At 41.7% G+C, this 21,826-nt stretch overlaps 2 protein-coding genes across 3 annotated transcripts in view; one reads left to right on the top strand and one right to left on the bottom strand.

Annotated features, from left to right (window-relative positions):
- The window catches only part of pdgfrb (platelet-derived growth factor receptor, beta polypeptide), a 39,649-nt gene extending 31,651 nt beyond the window's left edge, over positions 1-7,998 (bottom strand). The window contains exon 1 of one of the 2 annotated variants that reach the window (XM_084085789.1): positions 7,616-7,998. In XM_084085789.1, coding sequence (XP_083941915.1) covers positions 7,616-7,642 — 27 coding nt within the window. In that variant the 5' untranslated portion in view covers positions 7,643-7,998. The remainder of the gene's footprint in view (positions 1-7,615) is intronic. The other variant, XM_084085788.1, reaches the window with a different exon arrangement.
- Positions 7,999-20,439: 12,441 nt separating this feature from the next.
- LOC311065593 (transcription factor BTF3 homolog 4-like) lies at positions 20,440-20,910 on the top strand (the record flags this gene model as incomplete). Its single annotated transcript, XM_084086023.1, has 1 exon — positions 20,440-20,910. The coding sequence occupies one exon, from the start codon at positions 20,440-20,442 to the stop codon at positions 20,908-20,910; it is 471 nt and encodes a 156-aa protein (XP_083942149.1).
- Between the last annotated feature and the right edge of the window lie 916 nt (positions 20,911-21,826).

Here is a 21,826-nt window from a genome sequence, read left to right as displayed (position 1 = left end):
AAAATAAATGCATTAAATAACAAAAGGGTGAATGTTGACCTGAAAGCCTCCCAAAGCGCAGCTGGAAAGCCTGACTTCCTGTATTGGGAAACATACTGGTCTTGAGTGGGTGTGAGTCAGTGATGCATCAGTGATACTACAGCAGACCACCGCAACCTCTAGCCCAAGACAACACAGAGAGATGGATCAGTACCAGGCGCCAGTGGACAACCAGAGGTCCAATGATGTAAACAGGAAATCAGAGGTCAATGAAAATGAATTGAGGAAAAGAAGGAACAGCAAAGAAAAAAAAACACAGACAAAGTGGCAAGACGCACATGAATGACAAACACACCACAACAAAGCACAGACACTCTACTGAAGTGTACACAGGAAGTCATGATCTATGAAACAATCATCCCCTATTGAAGGATCACCTCTTTCCAATACAAACCATAATAAATAGAATGAGACCGAATATCAACCACCTTTGACACACTGAACACTTTAAGACATACTCCAAATAACACAAAAATATACAGTGGATCATCATCAAGTTTTTCTATTGTTATTTTTTCTCTGGAGCTTTCTTCTTTAGAAGGAAGTCTGGGTCTCAAAATATGTCCCCCTAAAGCGGGACTTTGGCATGCTCTGTGGGAAAAAAATGTCTTTGTTAAAACAAACCTCCATTTTTATCACCCCTCTCTGACAGACAAAATCCCCCTGAGACAAACCTTCTGGTCCCCTTAGCAGCAGCCCCAGAATGCATTGCTCATTTCTTCCACCCTTTCTACATAGCAAATCAAGACTTGGAATTATTTGAATTACAAATTCAACACAACAATTATTTTGAAAACTTAGTTACTTTGCATATATAAATTATTATATTATATAAAAGTACATATTAATAATTGTGATATATATTAATATTAATATTTGGGCTCACAGACCATACTCTGTCCTAATGACAGGTACAGGTTCAGCCTCAGAACTGATATGGGAAATGCGGGGCAGGTGTCGGGTGGACTCTACCTAGCACAATTTAACATTTTGACTAATCTCCCCCTTCTAGGGTTGGAACCGGATGCATTATTTGGAATGAACTGATAATGCATTCAAAACAGATACGAATGCCATGCAAATTGGTGCCAATCTTTTTCTTTCTACACGGACCTGTCAGAATGTTTTCAAATGATTACAAGCATAAAGGACACTATCTTATTCAATTGTAGATAAAAAATACAGTTATTAGGAGGAACAACGTTTCAATACACAGAACCTCTTCAGGTTATCTGATCCAGATAACCTGATGAAGGTATGCGTACCGAAACATTGTTCCTGCCGCCAAGTGTTCCTGTGAACGACCTGAATCCTAGCGTCCCTATTATGTAATAATATCTCCAAATCCCAAAACAAGCTCACAACGCATCACATTGCGGTGCATTGTGAGCTTGTAGATCGGCTATTCTGCAAAGATATTCAATGTGGAGGGAAAAAAGGAGGTGGCCTAGCATAGACCCCTGGAGGCATCTGGTCAATGAAGTATATAGGTTTAAGTGGTGTCATCTACTCAAATCCATATATTTAGTTTTTCTTTATTTAACCTTTGTTTATACAGGTAAAATCCCATTGAGATCAGAAATCTCTTTTACGAGGGAGCCCTGTTCAGGACAAGCAGCAGGACAAGTTGCAAACATACAGTACACAACATAAAACATAACTAACAATCACATACAAATACAAACGTAATTATAAATATAAATTGCAGCTACGAATAACAATAGGATAGTTAATTTATTTGTGGCAGAGAATGCACCTTGTATGAGATCTTTATGTATTTTCTTGAAATCATCCCATAGTGGTAACGTTCAACCAAATTATAAAGCTCCAGTCTCAGCCATGACCAGCTCCACCTGCACTTGGAGTTTGCCAGTTTTTAACCTAACTCCTATTCTTCTGATATAGTGTGTACATTACGTATGTGCAATGACGTGCTTGACGCCATTGCACATTGTGGACATTTACACATTTTCTGGAGAAATAAACAGAACACCTAATGTATTTTTCCAATACGTGATACTATATATATGATCTCCTCACATCAGAACAATGGGATTTAGGTTACAAATTGGTAAAGTCCACTGCTTAACTACCAATGCATTCATTTTCTCCAAAATCACTCATTCTGAAAGTAAACCTTTTGTCGGCAGTCGATTCACGCACATCTAAACAAGAATCACTCATTCGCTTTGAGTAGGCACAGAAAGAAATGCTATGATGTCACATTAGCACAGCGTAGCCAGCAGCCTTTTACCTGGACATGCACCAGATCCCTCTAGGCCAGGCATGCATCCGCATCCAGTGGTGGAAAGTACCTAAGTGCATTTCATGCCAATACTTTTACTCAAGTAAAAAATTCAAATACAGGCCTTTTACTTGTAACAGAGTATTTCTAAATGGTGGTATTGCTACTTTTACTTAAATGACAAATACTTCTTCCACCACTGTTTTATCTTGTGTCGACACAAGACACTTTTTCGCTTTGAGGAGGCATGCATCACTCTTTCACTTTGAGTACCCCTCACTTAGTCTAAATGGTACATTTCACTGAAAGGTGTGATACGTTTGCACGTTTGCAAAAAATAAAATAAAATCACATATTTTTTACTATATTTATTTTTTGCATAAAATCATTAATTTCCAATTAGTGTACAGTGACTACAGATCAGCTTATAACAGAGAGGAAGTGAATGTTGCTTTGCTTCCTTATAAACTGCGTTGTAAATGTTGCTGGTGGTGGGACAGGGTGCTGGTGGTGGGACAGGGTGGGCGCCAAAGGATGCACAGGCTTGTGGGAAACAGCAGTGGTGGTAGACTAGCAGAATAATGCTTAGATGTGGAGAGCCTTTTATATCGGTTTAATGAGCTTATTTAAATGGATTGAGATATCAAAGAGGAACTTTTAAAAAGTAGCTGTAACTTAATGTCATTTGAACGCATCTGATTTTCCTCTTTTCGTAGTTTGAAGCACAGTTTTTGTTGGTAAACAGCAAGTTAATGTGTATTTTCTTCTTTGAACATTTCTGAAGTAAGCAGGCATTTCCCTGAAAACCTTCACTTTGAGGTATACAGTAGACACATCTAAACAGTGCATGGTCCTGAAACTTTCTTAGTGTACCGCCACTACAACATTTTGTCAGCCACTACAACCCCTTTCTCCAGCAGAAAACATTCTTCATGATATTGACACATTTTGGGAGGTTTTGCAGTAGCTTTTTTGGGGGGGCAGGTCAAAAAATGATGCAGCGAGTTAGCTGGCGATTCGTTTTTGTTGGTGGCTGAATACTGGGAGTACCCCAAAGCACCCCTAGGGGTACTTGTATGCCCATTTGAGAAACACTGAGAGATACCATATACTTGTAAACCTAAAAACCCAGCCCAGCTGAAAAACCAGACATGTCCCTCCATCTGGACAGCGATAGACCTTGACTCCTCCTTCTTCCTGTACACCGTCCCACAAACACCCCCCCACCCGTCCCGTGAGAAACAGAACACACCCACACACACTTCGGCCCCCACCCCTCCACCTCCCCTTCCCCCTGTACAAAAGACAAAAAAGAAACAGCTGAATACAATTACAACTCTGACTGGCTTTAAATTCCACTCGTTTTCCATGGCGGCTTCCCAAACCACAACAGTGTGTGAACTGAAGAGAAAAGGAGCAAAAAGAGGGAGAAAAAAGTAAACGTGGGTGATCTTTTACACGGTTTGTTATGTTTTGGCCAGAGCTAAAACTCATTTGAATCTTTGTCAAAGTGTTAAGAAGAATATTCCAGAATACCGGTAGCCGTCTTCCATGTTGTCAGGACATGAAGGTGGTGCAGTGTGAGCCTGAGGATGGTAAGTGTGCAATTAACCACTTGCACCCAGCATCCCTATTCTGGTTCATTCACCAAAAACAGCATATGATATCTACGAGCTTGTAGATCTGCTATTTTCGGCAAAGAGGTTTGGTGTGTAGAGGGAAACAAGTATAGAGCCAAAGGTCAACTTTACTAAATATTGAGGGTTTTAAGTGGTTAAAAGGAAATTCTATTGACACATAAATAGATGTATAAATCTATAGGATATGCTGTTAAAAAAAGCATTCATTTGACACTCCAATATAGAAGAAACACACACAAAACTATAATGTATTTTCCATGAAAAAAATGTGTTATCTTGTGAAAGCAACATGGTGTTTTCCTTTGGCTGCACTGTATCACAACCCTGGTATGTTTTAGTTGGACTCTGGGCAGTGAGAACTCCAGAGATGTGACCAGCGCTAAAGAAAGAATGTCGGAGACTAGTATGTTCTAACAATCTGACACTCTTCATTTGTCCAAGCAGCTATGAAAATGACCACTATAAATACAGTGTTTTCTAAATAAACTCACTTCAGCATCTTATCAATACCCAAATTTTAAGAAAAGAGTTAAGAAAAGAGTTATAAGATATAATATTTTTACATACTGCCATTGAAGTGCCTTAAGTCCAACAATATTATTACATCTTAATAATGTGGCTGGCTGAAATATTATTTTCCTTCTTAAACTTTGCTATTATTAATAGAAAGGAATATTTTCTTCCTCTAGGCGTGGCTGTATTTCTCTACTCTCCAAAGATGGGATGCAGCTGCCTGTCAGTTCTGTATGAGTGGGAGTGAGTGGATGAAGAGGGAGGGAGGGAGCACGAAAGAAGAGAATAAGAGAGGAGAGATGGAGGGGCAGGAGTGCAGCAGCTCTGGTCTCAGCACTCTGAGTGATCTTCACTAAAGGTTATATGTACGTAACTCTTCTAAGTGTCCATACAGTATGTGGTGTCAGCGATAAAGTCCTGAACATCTTTAACTGCTGGTCTGAGAAGGGAGACTATTGCCTCGTCCGAAAGTATGAGTGATGCATTATGAATCACCAGATAATTGACCACCACTAAGTGACTCAGAGGGTTGCTATGTTGCTATATTTTAAAGACAATACTCAAGACACCATGAGGGCTGGGCAATATGGCTTCAAATCAATATCACGATTATGTCAGACTTTTGCCTCGAAACAATTTATGAACGATTCCTTAAAAAAAAAAAGCAGATCTACAAGCTCACAACCTGTTAGGACGCGACCCGTTGTGAGCTTGTAGATCGGCTGTTTCCAAAGTTTTTGCATGCCATCTGTACAACGAAGTATGATACAAGGTTAAGTGGTATTAGACTTATCGATTTTGTCCATTATAAAAAGAAAATCATGTTGATTTGTTAATATAAAATAAATAAAACAATATATTAAAAAAAGAAGGTGCTTATCAATTATCCAATTAACCAACATGAGCAAGATTAAGTCAGATAATTGGTTCTAAACATCAGTTTTGATATATTTTTGTTAATTGCCCAACCCCCTCATGATGACATATATTGTACGCTATGTCCTTTATTGATAAGTAAAAGACAGTCCGATGACAGGCATTCACTATTAAACTCTACATTCACTCACTGGTCTTCATTACACAGTCGCTGGTCAACAGCTGCGTTTTAAGCTCACAAAGGATAAATCACACAAGGACACAATGAGATCAATGTGCTTCAGAAACTTGCTGTTAAGCAGGGAGTGTCAGCATATTGGTGCTCTGGGGTTTCTGTGAGCCGGCTGCAGAATCAGACTCACGGCATGTTTTCTGCATGGTCATAATGTGAAGCACATTTTCTCCGAGTGGCTGGCATGCAGGGCGCCGTGGCGGCAGGAAACAGCTGATGACGAAGGATTAGGTTTGGGCCACGGGAGAGGATTCATTGGGGCTGGACTGCACTAGAGCACCAGTACTACAGCACATACCAACCCCATGATGCACTGGGGAAGAAAATCCCCCATGTTAAAAAACATCCCACTGTTATAAAACTTCTAAGCATTAGTAAGAAGACCTGTTTCCTTCACTATAATATCAAAACTACGATATGAACGCAATTTCCCAAAAGTTATTTGAAACAGCAATACGAGAGAATGTCAGACCTGGCTCAAAATAGCCCCCTAAACATCCCTAAATAATTTGTTTACAGAACACCAAGAACTTAATAAGCTAACACACAACGCACCATCGGCTAAGTGGATAGGCCATCCATCCACATGAGTCAGCTGTTGAGGAAACGTTAATCAGATTTTATCCATTCAGAAAAAGTAAATTGTAGACAGTAGATGTAATGTGCTAAATGATAAGCCAGTTAGCTTAGCAAAGTACTGTATAGACTCCCGTACATTATTAGCAACTGATGCCTTCATGTGCAAACCATCTGTTGGGCTTGCTGTAAGATTACATGCTTGGCACATGTGTCTGTCGTGAAATCAGCTCACATAGTCAAAATGTAACTCATTCCAGGTACTAAAACCTTCTCCTGTGATTAATGAGGAGATGAGTCAACCAATTGTTTATGTCTGGCACAGACAACACTAATTCACATGTTGTTGAGAGATCCACAGCCAAAGCTACAATTCAAGGCCACAAAATATTTTTTAGGGATCTCTCTGAAAACATAGACCCACAACTAAAGAGGCTGATGCCGAGTTTGATACCACTACAACCAGGGCTTGGTGAGGAGGAGCTTCCCTGTGTTTCTGTACAGGGAAGACTGATTTCAAATGGGAGGCAGGACAGCGACGGTCCGCTGGCGAGAACCAATAGTTCACTATGGGTGACCGACGAGAGCTGTACAAACAACATATTTAGCAGTGAAGCACAAAGTGGAGGGTTAACACACAGCTTGTGTCATAAAGCGGTTTGAGCATGTGTGTGTGTGTGTGTGTGTGTGTGTGTGTGTGTGTGTGTGTGTGTGTGTGTGTGTGTGTGTGTGTGTGTGTGAGAGAGAGAGTCAGATACCCTAGGACACCTTGTTAAACGTATTCTCTTAGTGAGAAGGTAAACACTGTTGGAGTTGCACTGTGGTGAATGTCAAAGGGACATGTGTACAGAGATGTAATGTCACCCGGCTGTGAGGGACAACTCCAGTCACCACAATGTTGGTGTTTGAACAGGTTGTGCACACCCATTCATATTGTAACGGGCGATGTGTACAAGAATGTGCATTACAAACGCAGCACACAAACACAGCACACAAACACACACACACACACACACACACACACACACACACACACACACACACACACACACACACACACACACACACACACACACACACACACACACACACACACACACACACACAATGAGACCTCCTCACTAAACACTGCTGTCTGACAGCAGCGTCAACAGCAACAAAAACTGGGCAACTGAGTCTTGACTTAACTCTTTCAGCTGAAGTCTTAAATCTCAACAATAATCTGTCATTGTAAGAAATGATCAACAACATAAGCCTGACTATCATCTCATTAAAATGCATTCATTCATTCAACAACCCCAGCGGATCATTCCTCCAGGAATGAGGTACTTCCATCCTGTGACAGACAGCTATGAAATGGAATCAGTCACAGTATTATCTCCATGCAGGCTAAGTGAATGTTCAAAGCCATGTGAGGAACATCTTTACTTTCCAGCGGACAGTGGAACTCAAAAGTGAAAGGACAGTTGAGGGAAAGACAGCCAGGCTTCTTACCTTCAGCGTTATCACATTCAACAGCATAGGATGAGAACGTCTTCCCCTTGCTTGCCTTCCCTCTGTACCATCTGACAGGCTTTCAATGCAGTGGCCGGAGTGGTCTCTAGCTGGGACTCTGCAGGGAGCTGCTGCTCTGGATATACAGAAGGTTAATGTCCCTGTGTCCTGGGAGTCCGCAGGAGGAGGAACTTCTCTGAGCCCGGCTGTTTGTTTAATCAAATCACAGCACCAGGGGTCTCCCCTCTACACACTGATGAAGCCCGCCCACTGTTCAGAAAGGATGTCTGTAAGGAAAAGAAGTTTTCCCAACTAGATGCACACACACACATACATCCACGGACACCCCCTCTCTCTCACACACACACACACACTCACACTCACAACGCACTCTCCTATTCTGATGTTTTTACATAGAGTGTCTGTGATCAGGCTCTGCCGCGATTAAAACACATGCAGAGAACGAATGAGGGAGAAGAGTGAGGACAAAAGCAAGGGAGGGAGGGAATTATCTGAGGGAGGGAGAGAGAGAGAGAGAGAGAGAGAGAGAGAGAGAGAGAGAGAGAGAGAGAGAGAGAGAGAGAGAGAGAGAGAGAGAAAGAATGTGAAAATACAGATCAAGTTCTGTTTGTTTATCTTAGGTAGCAGTTGAGGTCCCTAGCTGGTTTGTTTCTTTTTCTTTTCTTCTCTTTTTTATAATCTCTGAGTCTCTACAGCTGGCAGAGGATAGGAGGTGTAAGACTCTACTGGTCTCTACCGGCAACAGCATCTAACCCACCAAAATACAAGCTCAATAAAGAGAAAGAAAGAGAGAGAGAGAGAGAGATAGAGAGAGCGAGAGCGAGCGAGAGAGAAGGTCCAGTGAAAAGCTTTTTGGCACAGCTCACAGTGGCCTGCTTTGAAACAAAGTCTCTTTCTCAGGACGATAACTCAGCTTCCCTCATGGCCACTCATCCAGCTCAGGTTTAAAAGAGAATATAGCAGCTTTATAAGGCAATATTTTCTCTCTTATCACTTTTTATTTCTCCCCGTCTATTTTTTTCCTCACTCTCACTTAAATAACAAATACAAACAATTGCTTTTCTATACCCCTTCCTGCCCCCCATCTCTCTCTCTCTCTCTCTCTCTCTCTCTCTCTCTCTCTCTCTCTCTCTCTCTCTCTCTCTCTCTCTCTCTCTCTCTCTCTCTCTCTCTCTCTCTCTCTCTCTCTCTCTCTCTCTCTCTCTCTCTCTCTCACTGACACACACACACACACACACACACACACACACACACACACACACACACACACACACACACACACACACACACACACACACACACACACACACACACACACGCATTCAAACCGCGCAAGGGCACCCGTGTCTGTTTTCAATCTTAGCCCTCCTCCTAATGTCTGCTTTTGCCAGGATAAGAGTGGAGGGTTCACAACACATAGCCAGCAGCTGACTGTGGCCTTTTCCCTCAGATTCTGGGGGGACGGGTGGACGGGGGTTACATGCATGGAGTGCCAGTGGACAGAGACAGGGAGGGGGGCCGGCGCTAAATTGGACAGTAAGCATACTCTCCTCTAATTGCGAGGGTAAATCTAAAGGCCTCGTTAGTGGTAATTAGAGAGCTGTAGAAGCCCCAGTTATTAGAGAGGAGGGGAACGAGACAGCACAGGACAGAGAAGTACCACGGTACCCTCCATACTGCACTCAGTGGTTCTCAACCTGTGGGTCAGGACATGTCCCCACATGATTTTGGGGGGGTCCCCAGATGACAGTGAATTGACAATTTAAGGACTCAAACTTAAACTTCTTTTTAAAAGCTAAGAAAAAGCCCACTACGGCATCAAAAGTAATCAACAAGCTAACTGGTCAAACATTAGAAAAAGGCTAAATAATTGAAAACAAAAACAAAAACGATCCACAAGATCACAACGCCTCGAGGCGGTGTTAGCTTGTAGATCTGCTATTTTCACAATATGTGTCTGTGGAACCGAGTCAAACTAAATTGAATGCCTCAACTCCTACATTCCATGTGCTTGTCAGGGTGGGGGGGTCCCCAGTTATGATACATTTGGAGGGTCACAGCCTGAAAAGGTTGAGAACCACTGTTCTACTAACTACAGCCACGTATCCTATATCTGATGATAAACGGTTTACAGATAACACTACGGCAACAACAATAGTGGCAGTGATGCAGCCATGCACATGCATGTGCGTGCACACCCTCACTCATGTCCGCAAATACGCACTCCTTTATCAGTTACTGTAAATACAGAGGGGTGCAGAGTCTGCAGACACAGGCTTTCTGTCCAAACATCCTTCAGCAAACCACAGTTCTCCTCTGACCTGTTGAGTGGAAATAGAGTTTAATGTATGTCCTGGGACTCACTGGTCCAAAAATGAAAGGGAGAGATGAACTGCAACGGGATGTATTATATTTTCATGTCATCTATTGTAATAATTATGAAAGTCTACACGTACAGTATGCCTGATGTTTTGCCTTTCGTAATTGTTAACCATTTTGAATCTGGCATACCTATTTTTGGGCATGGGAGTGTAGGCAGATCTACACGCTCTTGAAGCAGATCTACAAGCTCACAGCGGCTCCACAAGCTGACGTGACTCAACGCGACACGTTGTGAGTCTGTAGTCTGGCTATTTTCACTATTCGTCGCACAACGAAATATATAGGACTTAAGAGGTTACAACGTTTTACTGAACGATTTGTCTAGCCAAAAGCGTTTTCCTCAGTGCTGCTACCCTGCACACTGGTTGTGTGTTTGTGTTTCTTAGAGGTTATCTCTATAGCTGAAAGGCTCAGGGCCCCTGGAGGCCACGGGGAGAGATGAAGGCAGGAAATACTGCCAGTGACCCCATGGCACCACCAATGACAGATGAAGATGAATAAAGCCACTAAAGGTCTTATCTGGGAGCAGATCCATTCAACTTTGTAGTGATGAAGTTACATACACAGTCCCAGTCACAGCGTACTTTGGTCATCATTTCTGCTCGATAAAAGTATATTCTGTCTATTTATCCTATCTTCGGTTGCTAATTTATTCATCCATTTAAATTCAGAATATTTATACTGTGTTATTTATATTTATATTTTTGGCTGCAACGTATACCCTACCTCAGTAAACCAGCAAAGGCACAATTCCAAATTGTTAACCATATACTTAGTTGACTGAAGTCACCCAGCTTTAGCTCTACACAAAATGTCCTCACCGGAAATAAACAATCTGCAACCTGACAACGCGTTGCAACGTGACCCCTTGTAGATCTTCTGTTTTTGCCGAACCCCAGAATAGGGGCGCCAGGGTTCATGTGGTTAAATTGTATAATGGTAGTACAGTGGTTCCCAAGCAGTGTACTGAGGCACACTGGTGTGCCGTGAGACAAGTTCAGGTGTGCCTTGGGATTTTATGTCAACCACACATATTGCAATATCGTGCTAAATGTTCTATATATTTGTGTACACTCATTTCTTTCTGAGTATATGATAATGTTATTTTGCTATTACTATTTTTGGTGTATGAGTTTTGGTGTAGACAGAGTTTACTAAAAGACAAGTTTACTAAGCCTAGAGGGTTTAAGTGGTTAAAATGTTGTTACACTGTCTATATTTTATTCATGTCCCACAGGGGTGATTCTACCTTTCGGGGGGCTTAGCTTTCAATCAGAATGTGAGAAGTAGGCTGCTCAAGCAAAGCACAAGCCTACATTTCTATGAACTCCCCTGAAATCTCCCCCAATGTCCCTTAATATAATCACAAACCACCCAAATCTGCCGCCATATCACAGATAAAGTTAAATAACTTTCAATATTACATTTCAGAATGTACAGCACCCCAGGGCCATCTTATTTTCCATACAAGTATCTGGTATTGTTTCATCATTGAAGTACTTGTCATGGTCCGCTCCTCGGGCCGTGGACGGTGACCTTATTATTTGGACCTTGAATGCCCTTATATGGTGTTGGACTCCTAAGGGCTGTTCTTTAGGCCTGTTTAGGCCGTTGTTCATTTTGTACTGCATTTGTATTATAACTCTGTTGCCCTGGCCTTGGTTTTCTGTACTCTTGTTTTGTAGTAGTGTTTCCTGTCTGCCTTGTTTACTGTTTCCTGTCTTGTCTCACCTCCCTGTAATTATTGTAAACCTAGTCACCTGTGTTCCTTGCCTGTTAGCCTATCCTGTGTTGATTGCCTGTTGTGTTCACCTGCGTCCTGTTAATCCCCTGTCTATTTTAGTCCTGTGTTTGGTTTGGTTTGTTGAATGTAGTTGTGAGTAAATGCCAGTGTTTGTCTCAAACCGTGACAGTACTATACAGCATTGGTTCTCAAAGTGAGGTCCGGGGACCCCCAGGGGTCCTTGGGGGGTCCCCAGCAAAATGTGTCACAATAACTTTAACCACTTCAACCTTTTATACTTTGGATATTCAAAAATAGCAGATATACAAGCTCATAGCGCGGCACCGAGTGCCGCGCTATGAGCTTGTAGATCTGCTATTTTTTGAAAAATCGTGAACTTTGTGCAAACCTTTGAATACATATATATTTTTAAAGCGAATATTTGTAACTCAAATCTTTGCTTCTGGGGGTCCCTGGAACAAAATATTTTGAGATGGGGGTCCGCGGCCAGAAACATATCATTTTGGGGGTCCTTGACATGAAAAAGTTTGAGAACCACTGCTATACAGCATTAGAGCCCAGTGCATTTAGTACAGTACTGTACGGTACTGTACGTATCTTCTCTTTACAGGCAGCTTGACTGTTGATGATGAAAGCCTTTGGGGCCGTCTGTGTACCAGTACGTTTATTACACTGCCATCTCTCAGAAGTGGCCAGTGGAGGCTTCAAGCCTCTCATTTGTTCCCCCTAGCTTCACTTCACTGTCTCGGCAACTACGCAGAGACAGTGGTGGAAAAAGTACTCACATGTTTTACTTAAGTAAAAGTATCAATAGTCCGGAATAAAACATTTACTTGAGTAAAAGCACAAAAGTATTGGCATCAAATGTGCTTAAAGTACCAAAAGTATAAAGTACTCACTATGCAGAATGTCCCATTTCAAGTTTTCAAATGTATATAAATCTTTTGAAAATAGCAGATCTACAAGCTCACAATGCGTGTATATAGGGCTGAAGTGGTCACTGTATGTTAATCAAAATCTACAAAGTAATTAAAATGTTCAAATAATTGTAGTGGAGTAAGAGTACGATATTTGCCTCTGAGATGTAGTGGAGTAGAAGTAAAAGTATTGGAAATTGGAAATACTCAAGTACAAATACCTCAAAATTGTACTTAAGTACAGCACATTATAGTAACTCCTAAGTACCTCCTTGTAGTTACTTTCAACCACTTCGCAGAGAAGTTGTTCATGATGTTACACTCAGTGTAGAATTACTGTACTTGGGAGATTCGCCATGGATACTTCCAAATAATATCCCATGGTTTGGATAAATAATATTAAATTATTTATGGCAGCATAAAAAGGACACCGTTTCTTGGCAGGAGGGCAGTGCCTTGAATTTCCTCTGGACAACCATTTCATGCTTCCTGTGGTTTGAATGTTTTCTTCTGATGTTTGAAGGACCTTTTGTTTTGTTTCGTTTTAAGGCCTACGTAAATCTCAGTCAAATTTATTCAAGACTTAGACTGGAATCAATGACAACGTGGGTGTGTTCTGCGTCTTCTGCCACTCCCTGTCTGTCTGCGTTTGTCTGACAGGATAAACCTATGATACTTACTTAGAGACTTACAGTAAATGCTGAAATCATGTGTTACCCAATGGTGGAAGAAGTAGGCCTTCCAAGGTTATTTTGCTGTCAAATAGTTGTGGAGTAAAAAGTGCTATATTTGCCTATGAGATGCAGTGGAGTAGAAGTATAAAGTCATCTACTGAAAAACAGAAATACTCAAGTAAAGCAAACTACAGAACTCGGGTAATTCGGAGGCAGCCCATGTATTGAACATCGCCACGGACACTGGCACATGTCACTTAACAGCTTTTACATTTACACTGACATACATGTAAATATAGATGTTTATAACCTACAGTATAGTAATAGCCTTGCACACCGCACCATCCAGGAATCCTAACTGCTAGAACCAACGGACAAACTGTTTTTGTTCTTTTCAATCTGCTGCTATTCTTTGATTATTACTTTTTAATTGCCTTATTGTTGTATATACAGTATGTTTGTATTATTATTATTGCTGCTGCTACAATGTCTGAGGAACCAGAACAAAATAATTGTACTCTTATGTACCAGCATAAAATATGTAACAATAAAGCCATGTTGATGAACCTTGAACCAGCTGGTCTAAGATGCACTTATGGTGCATTTCAATTTTCAACTTATAGCAATGTGGTCTTACATGCTAACTGGTGCTACTAATGGATGTCTAGACTGAGGTAGGGTAGCCTACTGAATCTTTCATGACAACATAGCCTCTACTTCCTCTGTATTCAATCACTTGCCAAGTAAGAATAAGTAGTATAATATGGAAAGACAATTTTAATATGAAAACACAGGTCTATATCCTACAACAATGGCTAGAATGTAAGTGGCAGGGTCAAAGGTACAATGCATGCATTTGACAGTTGGACAAACAAGCAGTAGATCAGAAAAGGCCTGTGCTGTGCAAATCTAGACATCTGCTATTATTTTGGTTATTTGCTGCCCCCATGTGTTCACAGTTAGGAATTAGCATGATCTAGCACTGATCTTCAAGCTCTGGTTTAACTCAACAGAAACTGTTGCCTAACAACGCTGCTTCGCACTGATGTCAGGAATCTCCATAATTATTTGCCATATATACATGTCTATATTTGTCCAGACATACTTCACAGACAACTTATAACGCAGAGAGCGTACGTACGAAATGAGATCAAATGGACCCGTACCATGGTTTAATTTACACACTCTAAGATTTAAATGTACACAGGGGCTTTTACAGTATAGAATGGGATCACAGAGATAAAAAAATAGCCTAAAAAAAGAGGGGTCCTTCACAAACATTTCAGAACTAGACGCGTCGCAATTCCGGGGAAATTGCAAAGTGTGGTTGCGCCGACGCCGGTCGGACTATCATAATGTCGTCTGGACAGGTTTATCGCAGGGGTCCATAGATCACGTGTACCGATTTGTGTGAGATTTGGAAAAAAATTGTAGGAAAAGGAGCAAAAAGTGTGTTTTGAAGAAAATTCAAAATGGCGGAAAATCTATCCTGACGCAAATGGGCGTGGCCTATATGGGGAGCTGCGTAATGACCCAAGGAATCTAGGGAAAAAGAAATTTTGATTTTACGACCTACGGTTCAAGAGTTATAGGCCAAAAGGTAAAGTGGGCTGTTATAGCGCCACCATGTGGCCGACTGGTGTGATTATTTTCATAATAATTTCGCAAAAAACTATTAACCTCCCCTCCAAATCTTGTAACTGTAGCCCTTACGGTTTCCGAGAAAAAAATACTTGAATGGGAGTTTTTGCAATTCCCATTAAAGTGGAGGGGGAAATTTAATGCACAAATAAATCAATATCAAAAAATCTATCCTGACGCAAATGGGCGTGGCCTATATGGGGAGATGCGTAGTGACCCAAGGAATCCAGGTGAAAAGAAATTTTGATTTTCGGACCTACGGTTCAAGAGTTATAGGCCAAAAGGTGAAGGGGGCTGTTATAGCGCCACCATGTGGCCGACTGGTGTGATTCTTTTTTTAATAATTTTGCAAAAAACTATTAACCTCCCCTCCAAGTCTTGTAACTGTAGCCCTTACGGTTTCCGAGAAAAAAATACTTGAATGGGAGTTTTTGCAATTCCCATTAAAGTGGATGGGGAAATTTAATGCACAAATAAATCAATATCAAAAAATCTATCCTGACGCAAATGGGCGTGGCCTATATGGGGAGATGCGTAGTGACCCAAGGAATCCAGGTGAAAAGAAATTTTGATTTTCGGACCTACGGTTCAAGAGTTACAGGCCAAAACGTAAAGGGGGCTGTTATAGCGCCACCATGAGGCCGAATGGTGTGATATTTTTTTCATTAATTTCGGACAATATTATGAATTTTCCCTCCAAATCTGGTAACTCTAGCTCTTACGGTTTCTGAGAAAAAAATACTTGAATTTTAGTTTTTTCACTTTTCCATTAAAGTGGATGGGTGAATTTAATGCACTAATAAATCAATATCAATTAAACTATTTAACCAATCTCTTAGCAAAATACAAGCGCACGATTCCCGATTTAGATGGTCATTTTGATATATGGCACAACATTAGGGGATAAAAACTGTGGGAGGAGATGCGGTTCGAAATATTGTTTATCTTGAAGTGGAAGAAAGTGTATAGAGTACTATAGTCTGGTTGCCCTGTTAGGGCAACCACACTAATTATTGGAGTGGACTTACCACCAAGCGTGGTTGTAGAATCCAATCAGGTGTGGACTTCCTGCATGTAGTTTCCAAACTTTCCACTGGAGATTGGAACAGAAGATCAATCCATAGATTGGTGGCAGGGGACAGCAGATTCTCTGCCTCTGCTTTCATTAACTCCTGCAATGACTGGGTGTCTCTGGTGGGGCATGATGATGGGACTGTCTGGTCTAAAGTTACCGAACCGGTAAGTGTTTGGTAGTCTTTCAGACAGAGGCCATTATCTTGCTGAGCTGAGCATCATCTGTACAAAATATGTCAATAAATGAGTTTATTAACAACAGGCAGTTTGCCCGGTGATGCCGGGGGGAAGAGAATGATGCCAGCACGTTGTTGTGTCTCTCACATACTTTTATTTTATTTTACTTGAAAAGTAAACAGGCAACAGGCAATCAAACGGACGTGTGTTTCGGCTCAATGTCCTCCTCAGTGTAATCAAATATTTAACTTTTCAAGAAAAACTAAAGTACCTGAGGCATAGGCCTACAACGTGAGTGCTGGCATCATTCTCTTTCAGTATAGAAGACCTCAGCCTGAGGTCTTCTATAGTGAAAGAGAATGACAGGGCACTGATGCTCACCTTGATCCAGGAGGAAATCCTTTGTAACAGTCAAAATACTGGTCGGTAGTCGCTCTTCTGAGTCCAGACGTAGTATTCAGGCCGCTCACGAAAAGGCTTCCACTCTGCAGACCACATAGGACTGCCGCATGGGATTTCACAACATCCTTCTTTGTCACTAAGACGAGAAAAAACAAGAAGGCACAAAATATTTACACCAAAGCATCAAGCACTATTTAAAGAAAAAACATTATAAAGGGACATTTCAATACAATTTCAAAGAGTTAATAAGTTATTATAAAATAAGAAAAATAAGAGAATATAATTACTCACAGTGCAGATTGCAGAATGGGGCTTAAAGGTGTGGCTGCATATTCATCTTCCTCTTCTAGAGTGTAGAGTGCCTTCTCCTCTGAGCCCATCACTGCATCAGGTGGGCTATGGGGAAAAGACCAAGGCACAAAACATTAGCACAAAAAAACATTAAGAACATTAAGACCGACACATTATAAAAGGACACTTGAATACAATTAAAAGTAGTTATGAAGAGAACAAAACAGAAAGAAAATCATGCAAAGAGTCATGCAGATTGGCTGAGATCATAGGTGGATTGTGAGATAATTGGCCCCTGGACATCATTTCAATGACCCCCAGTTTGGTATTTATTAAGCAGAACTCAACTCAACCCTCAGAGTTACACACCGGTTTATATTATTCATATTCAATCAATCAAGTTTACATTGTGGTCCTGGTCTTCGTGAATGAAAAGTGCAATACAAATAAAATACATTATTTATTATTTGTATTATTACATCCAGTAGATGTAGGCCTACTTAGTTATTTTATGTCATATTGTATTGTTGTTGGCACAGTCTCTGTGGATACTATAGTATACTGTAAGTGACAATATCCCTCTTGATTTGATTGTTGAATCCAGTAGATGGCGATAATGTAACATTTATAGATGCCGCCATAACATTTAAACAGAAGATTGTTTACGGTTTATTTTGTTTTTGATTGCCTGTTTTTCCCCCCCAGATATTATTGCAGATGTCTCCTGTTATCATAGCATTGGGGTTTTTATAGGCCTACTGTAGCCTGCCAACTCAAATAAGAGAGATAAAAGTTATGAGAAAGATGACTACTTCAGGTGCACAAACAGGCGATAAGTGGATCAGTCAACCAGTATCTTTGTTTGTAACAGGTAAATAAGATTAACCATTCCAGTCAAATTATTTCCTGACAATCTCTCCAACTGATGTCGATCTTGTTTGTGTTCTTCTGATAAGTAGGCTACTGTACTGTCTGCACTCCTGAGTCCTGGTCCTAACATGATGGTAGGCTTCTCTCATGTACTCAACAGCTTACTCGCGTCACCAGTCTTTCCACCTCACTCAACTGCTGTGGAACATAGTGTAAACCAACCTGGTTTAAAAATGGACAACAAGTAGCCAACCCAGAATTCCAGGCCTTAAGAGAGGATTCTGGGAGTTACCTGTAAACATGTTTACAACATTTTTGTCAACACATTTTGTAGAAATAATCAAGTGCTTTGATCGTATGCCCCCTCTCTCCCTCTCCTCTGTTATTGTCTCCGCCAGGCCGAAGGCATGGTGGAGAGTATGTTTTCGTTTGATTTTCGCTGTGTCCCCCCCTCCCCTAGCCAAGCTAACATTGGTCAAGCTTCACGTGACACGTGACAATATGTTGAAAGGGTGTGCTTTGATTGGCTAGCGAGACGCATGACGAAATACATTCCTATAAATAGGTGAGTCACCTCGAAACACTGCGGTGCGTGTTTCGAAGTGACTCACCTATTTAGTCACTTCGAAACGCTCTTGGAGACCACTGGAGAGACGGTTAACAGCCGGAATGTAGACAGCATCCGGGAGCAGTATAGGTTAGCGCCCCAGCCTGTGTCTTCCGTGAGCAAGAAGCCCAACAAATCCACAGTGAGGCCTTTACGGAGGGCCATTCAAGCAAGCCGCAAGTGGAGCCTGCAGTACCACCACAGCCCAAGAAACCATCACGCCAGAATGAAATGTTTGGAACGGGGGGAGTCTGGTGCAACGCACAGGTCCTGGACCTGGTGAGACGGAGGAGGAGCCCGGCCAGGAGGCCATCCACAGAGCCTAGTCCCTCCACGTGCCAGAGCCTCTCCTCTCCCCCAGCCCTGGCAGAGTAGTTCCGGAGAAGCGGATTGAGTGGCCCTGTCTTGCCCTGAGAGGACTGACCGTGGGTATCTACTGGGACGTAAGTCGGGGGCTTGATCAACCCCGGCTGGGTCACCTGGGCGAGGGTGTATGTTGCAAGACCCGAAACATCCGTCGACCCCAGGCTACAACACTGATGATACGTCCCAGTTGCATCCATGTGATGTTTTTCTCTATTTATATAATAATAATACACTTTATTTACCTTTCATGACATAAATGCAGCTCAAAGTGCTTTACAGAGCAAAAAACTAATAACAATCAAACATAAAAAAAACAAAGGCAAACAATAATGGCATAAAAATAATGGCTAAAACAAAAGGCAGTGAGTGAAGCAAAACAGTAAAGACTGTACTTCTGTCAGACCAGGAACTCAGTGGGAGAAAAGACAGTGAGTAGACACAGGACGTTGTCTGTAACTTGTCAACAAAATCTATTGAAATGTACAGTATAATGGAGTTTTAGATGTAAGTATCCTTGCGAATCAACGGTTCCTTAGTGTGAGGCAGCTTGATGTACAAGTACACCCCCTGGACATGACGCTAGCATGTCACAAGACGTACTGTACAAGTACACCCCCTGGACATGACGCTAGCATGTCACATGATGTACAAGTACACTGGACTTACCCCCAATACAACACTTGATGCTGAGTGCCAAGCAGGGGTGCCGTTTTTACAGTCTTGGGTATCACTCAGTGGCGGATTGAACCCCTGACCTCCTAATCCCAGGGTGGACTCTCTAACCACAAGGATACTGAGCTAGTTAGTTTTAGATATAGTCATCGAAAAACATGTAAATCACCGGAAAACCATACTGAAAACAATGTTGATTGATTTTCTTCTCTGTTCATAATTAATCACATGAACCCTAGCGTCATTATTCTGGGCATGTCATAATAGGCCATCTTTCTGAGAAAATAGGCAAACCTTTGGTGATCTATAAGCTCACAAGGCATTGCAACACGACACCTTGTGAGCTTGTAGATCTTGTAGATTTTTCAACTAAGACATTTTATGTTGAGGGAAAAAGGAGGGGGGCGAGTAAAATATATTAAGTTAAATATTGTATTGATTTCCCACAGCTGATCATCTGATTCTAGGTGTTGGTATTGGAATCACGGGGCTGGCAGTCCTTCTGTTTCTTTTGGTTTTGTTGTGGCCTGGTTAGTTTCCTTTCATTATAACTTACAAGACTGGTGCACGTTGGGCACCAGCCTACTTGGGAATGATGCAAGTCAGGAACAATACAAAAAGGGAATGCATGCCCCGCCTGATTATGCAATACCCTTTGCATATGCCCATATATGTATATACCCATCCAAATGCATATATGGACATTCCCATATATGGTTATATCGGTTGGATTTGCGGTTCTGGACAATTGGATCTCCATACTATATTCCTATATATGGGTATACTGGTCAGTTCTGGACAACCGCTTATCTGAATGACTCGATGCCGGGCACAGCACTCCCTAAGGTTTTCGCCGATGTGCGATTCTAATCGCTGATGTAAGGCATGCAAAGGTTTGTGTTGAGTGTGACGTCAGACTAGGGCTCTGGTCAGCCTATATAAAGTTTAGCAGGGCATGCCTCTGTAGATATTTGATCAGTGACAGCATGAATAAGATATTATTGGCCAAACTTCAAGACCAGGTGCGAGGTGTGGATAGGGGAAAGGGCGCACCTCGTAGGAAGAAGAAGGTGGTACACAAGACAGCTGCTGATGACAAAAAACTACAGAGTTCTCTAAAGACATTGGCTGTCAACAGCATTACTGAAATTGAAGAGGTGAACATGATCAAGGATGATGGCACTGTGATCCATTTCAACAACCCCAAAGTGCAGGCTTCTCTCAATGCCAACATATTCGCCATCAGCGGCCACGCTGAGACCAAGCAGCTAACAGAGATGCTTCCCGGCATTCTCAGTCACCTGGGACCCGACAGCCTCACCAGCCTGCGCAAACAGTTTCCCCTGCAAGCTCTTGACAGCAACGCTCCAAAGGAAGAAGACAATGAAGAGGAGGAGGATGACGATGTTCCAGATCTTGTGGAGAACTTTGATGAAGCATCGAAGAATGAGGCCTGATGTCTAGAGTTAACAGGTTGCTAACAGATCCCTGTCCTCTGAGGTTGTTCCTGCCTAATTTGCTTGTGTGACCTGTGGCAGCAAAATGCAGACTTTGCCATATCACATGTCTTCTGCCAACAATTTGAAACCTGCTCTGGTCATTCCTCTTCTCAAAAAAATACAATATTATGTGGATCTCGGGATGCACATGGCGTGACTCCAATGTGGATCTCCAACTTGGCCTCTGTAGATTCCGGACTTAATCTGACCAGCCAGCATGTGACATTTGTCATCTATGACATATCTATGATGTATGACTCCAAATTTGGGCAAGGTTTCAGCACAATCACAGCCACTGACTTCCATCCATTATAAAATTAAAAGTAAAATATTTTGACATGTGAAAATAACAGTGGAAATACTTATGTGGTCTACTGGCAGAGTATGAATACAAAGTTTGGCCAGTCCAGCATTTACGAGATTAGCATCCGGGCAGACACATGGACAGACAACACATAACTCTCGAGTCATGCCTTAAAACCAAATCTAGATCCCTCCTCTCTGAACTAATACTATAGACCCATCTTTAAACTCCCATTTCTGTCCAAAGTTGTAGAAAGGGTTGCCTTACTCAGCTGGTATGGCAACAATCTTTTTTTTTTATCAGTCAGGTTTCTGTACCCTACAACACAGCACGATAACTGACCTCCTGAAAGTGAAAGTGCCTTCTGTTATCTGCCAATTCAGGTAACTGCTAGATTGTCCTGGATTTGACTGCCACTTTTGGCAACACCATTGATCATGCACCATCAACCACCTGGAGAAATATGTGTAAATCTCTGGTGTTGCCCTCGGGTTCATATTCTACTTAAGTGTGGAGTGGACATGTTTAAGTCTGCATAATAGTGAGTCAATGACATTAAGACGGCTCCCT

The sequence above is a fragment of the Gymnoscopelus microlampas genome (genome assembly GCF_963454915.1).
Source record: "Gymnoscopelus microlampas genome assembly, chromosome: 18".
Lineage (NCBI taxonomy): Eukaryota > Metazoa > Chordata > Actinopteri > Myctophiformes > Myctophidae > Gymnoscopelus > Gymnoscopelus microlampas.
This window is presented reverse-complemented; position numbering and strand designations above follow the sequence as displayed.